Here is a 4840-nt window from a genome sequence, read left to right as displayed (position 1 = left end):
ATTCTGCCTGTAGAATTGCATCTCATCATGGCCGTATTAAGGCGGGGGCGGATGGGGCTGCAGCCCCAGGCCCTTATAAAAAAAATAGGCCCTAAGGCCCGTGACTTTTTTTTTTTTTTTTTACTTTTTTTTTTTTTTTTTTTAGGAAACCAGATAAATATCCTATGCTTCTCAGTTTTTTTAAATCAATTTATTGGGAGCTGCGGAGGCGTTGTGAATAAATAAATGAATAGAGATATACTATATCTCTATCTTCGTATATTTGGCGGAATTTTGGTATTCGCAAATATTTTTTAAATTATCTTTCCGCATAAAGATGTTTTGAGAACATTCAAGTTATTTATGTTTCCATCTATGTCCGCACAACTATCAGTTTTTAAAAAACACGCTAAAAAAATTAACTTCGTGACATAAATTTTTTAATTAAATAGGTTTTATAAGAGAATGCTTTTAAAACATTCGTTGATGTAAAAACCTTTCAAAGGAAAAACAATTATATTAGTGAATGATTTTAAAGCACTCTCTTATAAAACCTATTTGATTAGAAAATTTGTCACGAAGTTAATTTTTTAGCGTGTATTTAAAAAACTAATAGTTGTGCGGACATAGATGGAAACATAAATAAACTTGAATGTTCTCAAACATTAAAACATCAAAAAAAAATTAATTTTATTTTATTTTATGATCACTTCCGTTACCGCAGAAAATTACAGCATTGCTCATTCGTTTACAAAATTAAAATAAAAAATGAAAAGGAGCGGCCTGAGCGGTTGGGACAAAATGCAAAAAAAGAAGAAGAATGAGATTCAATCAAATGAATTATTGAACAAAAATAAAAAAATGACTGAATTTTGTAATACTGCAAGTAGTGTCTCGGTATCAGCTACAGCGAGAGCGAGTTCAAATTCACTAACTATGTCAATAATGTCAGCACCAGTTCCAGGTAGTGCTAATAGTGTCCCTGCAGACTCAGCTACAGCAAGTTCAAGCGTCTCAACTATCTCAGCAGTGTTACCCCTGGCTCTGACGACCCACACTGTAAACACCGATGTGGCTGAGTGGATTATAACCGACGATCTGCGTGAGTATTTCAGCAAAAGTGCAGATGGGTTTTTATCATGCCAACATATGGATAGCGATTTTAAATTATCTACTAAAGTACTGCCTGGTGACACTTTTAAGTTTAAACGACAGTGTACAAAGTCCCTTTTTTTCCGGGAAAAAGTGAATGGTGAGAAAATTAAGAGAGACTGGATTTGCTATTCCCCATCAACTGGTAAGGTTTTCTGCGCCCATTGTAAATTATTTAATTCAAAATGTGGAATTGGAGCATCTGCTTTGATGTCATCAGGATATGATGATTGGAAACACGCTGCAAGAGACTTAGCTCGCCATGAAACAAGTGAAACCCACATTCAATCAATTGAAACCCTTTTAACACGTAGGAAAGCTGGAGAGCACATTAGTAAGAGGCTCACAGAGCAATTTGAATCAGAGAAAAAGTACTGGAATGACATACTGTTGCGTATTCTTACCGTAATCAAAATGTTAGCATCGCGTGGGTTGTCATTCCGTGGCAGTAACGAAATTGTGGGTTCTGTCCACAATGGCAATTATTTAGGTTGCTTAGAGCTAGTGGCTGAGTTTCACCCATTGCTTGCAGAACATATTCAGAAAAGAGCGAACAAAGGCCGAGGTCATGTGTCATATCTGTCATCAACTATATGTGAAGAATTTATTCATGTGTTAAGTCGTGACGTTTTGGACCACATTTTAACTGAGATTAAAGAAGCAAAATACTTTGCAGTTAGTGTTGACTCAACACCAAATATTTCACATGTAGATCAGCTTACCATTATAATCCGTTACATGACTTCTAAAGGACCAGTTGAACGTTTTGTGACATTTATCCCTATAGAAGAGCACACTGGGGAAGGATTAACAACAAAGTTACTTGATTTTATGGAAAATACTGGCATTTCAATTAAAGACTGCCGCGGTCAATCCTACGATAATGCTGCCAACATGAGTGGCCGTTTCAATGGCATGCAAGCAAAAATAAAAGAACATAATAACTTAGCTGAATACATACCATGTTGTGCTCATTCGCTTAACCTTGTTGGTCAATGTGCTGTAGGATGTTGTTCTGAGGCTGTAACGTTTTTTAACTTTGTAAATAAGCTGTTTGTATTTTTTTCTGCCTCCATCTCTCGTTGGAATCGTTTGATGGCAGTTTTAAAGCCACTTAATATGCCTACCTTAAAAAGGTTATCTGATACCAGATGGTCAGCACATTATGATGCGCAAGTGAAGTCTACACTGGATATCATGTGTCTAGATATGTCCCAAAAGCCAGAAACACGACTTGAAGCCGCAGGATTGAAAGATATAATGAGTCATCATGAAACAGGTATCCTAGTTCAATTTTGGTCAAAAATTCTGAATAGGTTCAATTTCACTAGCAATTACTTACAAGGGGCAGACATGGATCTCAACACCGCTACGGAACTGCTTCGTTCTTTGGGTGATTTTGTTCATTCTCTTGAAAGTGACATAGTTAGATCAAGAGATTTCACAGTAGTGATCAAGAAGTTTGCTTCAAAAAAGGCCAGAAAAGTCAATATATAAAAAACTATTTTAAAGTTAATTGATTAACTAAATAGTACATAAATTATGCTACAATTTATATTTATTGTTTTTTTTTATACTACCTTACCGCCACATTAGGCCCTCCTATACTTACAGCCCCAGGCCTAAAAATGTCCTAATCCGGCCCTGCATCTCATGTTGCGAGTTGTTAATCACATGTTCAAGGGCATGCTTCAAGTGTGGCCAGGTGCCAAAAAATGGCCTTCGAAGCTACACATTAGCATGCAACCATACCATGGGCTTCAGTTCAATGGAAACGAGTGAAATATGTTTTTGGAAAAGTTTGCTCTGTTGGAGTCTCTTGCACCAATTGACAGAGCTCAAGAAGTGGCAAAGCTCACTGGTGTCTTTCCAACACTTCATGTCTCTTTATCAGGCTTTTTTGGAAACTATTTGGGAACCTACTACATTCAGAAGATTGAGGCATTCAAATCTTTGTTCCTTCTAATAACTTTGATACCAAAAGTTTATGCTTTTTTCCACCATGTTCTTCAGTTCATTTCTAGAAATAACTATTCTTTGAGACTCTTTAGTGAACAAACAACTGAGGAAATGCATTCCATTTTTGCTAATCATTGGCAGCAAATAAAGAGGAGTCAAACTCATACTGATTACAATTTTCAACTGTTACAATGTGTTGTGGACTTAAACAGTAAATATATGGAAATTTATGTGGAATGGCAGAAATTGTAGCTTCAGAGTTTGTTCTTTATACATGCTGAAATGAGTTGACCAAAAAAAAATTTCATTTGTCACCCTTACTTGTCTGTTTCATGTTTTGGCTTAAAAAACATGATATGGTTAAAACTTACACCCTAGTATATTCAATCTGCCAAGTACATGGTTGTGGTACCAATTGTGCAAATAGTTACTGTTTCTATTAGCAGCAATAAATAGCTTCTAAATATAGAAAAAAAAAAATGTGTTAACTTTTGACAATATCTGTATGGCAAAAATGAGATTTATGGACCAAAAACTTTGAATGTGAATACCTCGCTTGGACGCCCATATTAGAATTTGAAATTTCTTGTAGTGAACCTTGTACCCATATACTATTACCCCTATAGGAGTTTCCTAGGGACATAAAGTTAGTATTAATTGTCATTTTTAAAGGTTGTGGTACAGGTCTGTTTTTACTAATTTCCGTAAGTCTTTTTTGGATTGACTCCGGATCGTGATTCACGTTAGAAGTCGTTTGGGTCTTGCATGGCCTGCATCTAGCTATGATATTGCTAACATTAACTACTCCGTTAATGTGAGTTTATTCAGGAGAAAAATTTCTGAGGCATGTTTCAAAACTTTTAAAAGTAAAACGGTTTTTTGAAAGCTTGAGTTAAACTTGTAAATATTTAGATTTAAATTAAAAGGTTTTGTAGCACTTTAACTTGTCAATGGCATATTAAAAGTGTCAGACAAACATTTAGATGTCGCCAAAGCGTCTATTTGAAATAACATTTTTTATCTGTTGATCTGCATGTATTCAAAACAATTAAAAAGAGTAGAAAGAGATTTATAAAACGCTTTTCATTTTTCTTGAAAATAAACAAAGTTTAAACATTTATTACTCGTTAAAAACTTGCGTTTAAAAAATTCATATCCAAACAGCATAAAGTTTTAAAGGCAAAACAGATCCAAACTTAAAACGTGACAAATGGCAAAGTAAGTTTCGTAACAAAAACTCTTAGCTGTCTTAATAACACGCCAAAAACATTCGCCTTTTACAAAATGTTAAGTTTCATTCATTCATTTATTCATAACGTCATTCTAACCAGGTTTTAGTTAACCAACTCTACAAGATATACATCAGAAGTCGTTTTTGTAAAATAGTTTAACTCGCGACTATTTTAGCCGAGTACATATATTAACAAGTTAATAGTAGTAATAACAACATAGTTGTTCTTTTTTTAGTAGTAATGATAACACAGTTGTTCTTTTTTTTTTTTTTTTTCCTATAGGCTAATTCTATTTGATGAATCTGAAAAAAATATTATGTTTGATAAAACTTAATCTTTGAATCTGGGATTAATAATGTTGGAACCCTAATTGAAAAAAAAGAACGTTTATCAATCTTAAAGCGTTAGTCATACTCTGGACTGCACATAATTACTAAAAAGTGATGAGAATGTTTTCAAAAAAAAAAAAAGAAAAGAAATGCTAGTAACATATTTATGTTATCATAAAAGCTATTTAC

At 34.0% G+C, this 4840-nt stretch overlaps 1 protein-coding gene across 1 annotated transcript; it reads left to right on the top strand.

The window, feature by feature from the left end:
* The first annotated feature begins 840 nt into the window (after positions 1–840).
* LOC149880242 (zinc finger MYM-type protein 1-like) lies at positions 841–2628 on the top strand. Its single transcript, XM_090070005.1, has one exon. The coding sequence runs from the start codon at positions 841–843 to the stop codon at positions 2626–2628; it is 1788 nt and encodes a 595-aa protein (XP_089926131.1).
* Positions 2629–4840: the final 2212 nt, after the last annotated feature.

This window comes from Hydra viridissima, unplaced genomic scaffold (genome assembly GCF_058129835.1).
Source record: "Hydra viridissima isolate aposymbiotic clone 2 unplaced genomic scaffold, HvirCarnegie_v1 scaffold_13, whole genome shotgun sequence".
NCBI classification, from domain to species: Eukaryota; Metazoa; Cnidaria; class Hydrozoa; order Anthoathecata; family Hydridae; genus Hydra; species Hydra viridissima.
The sequence above is the reverse complement of the archived record's forward strand: the minus strand, read 5'-3'. Positions and strand labels throughout refer to the sequence as shown.

Excerpts from the sequence above, each read along its gene's own strand:
- LOC149880242 (XM_090070005.1), top strand. The coding sequence starts at position 841 with ATGACTGAATTTTGTAATACTGCAAGTAGTGTCTCGGTATCAGCTACA.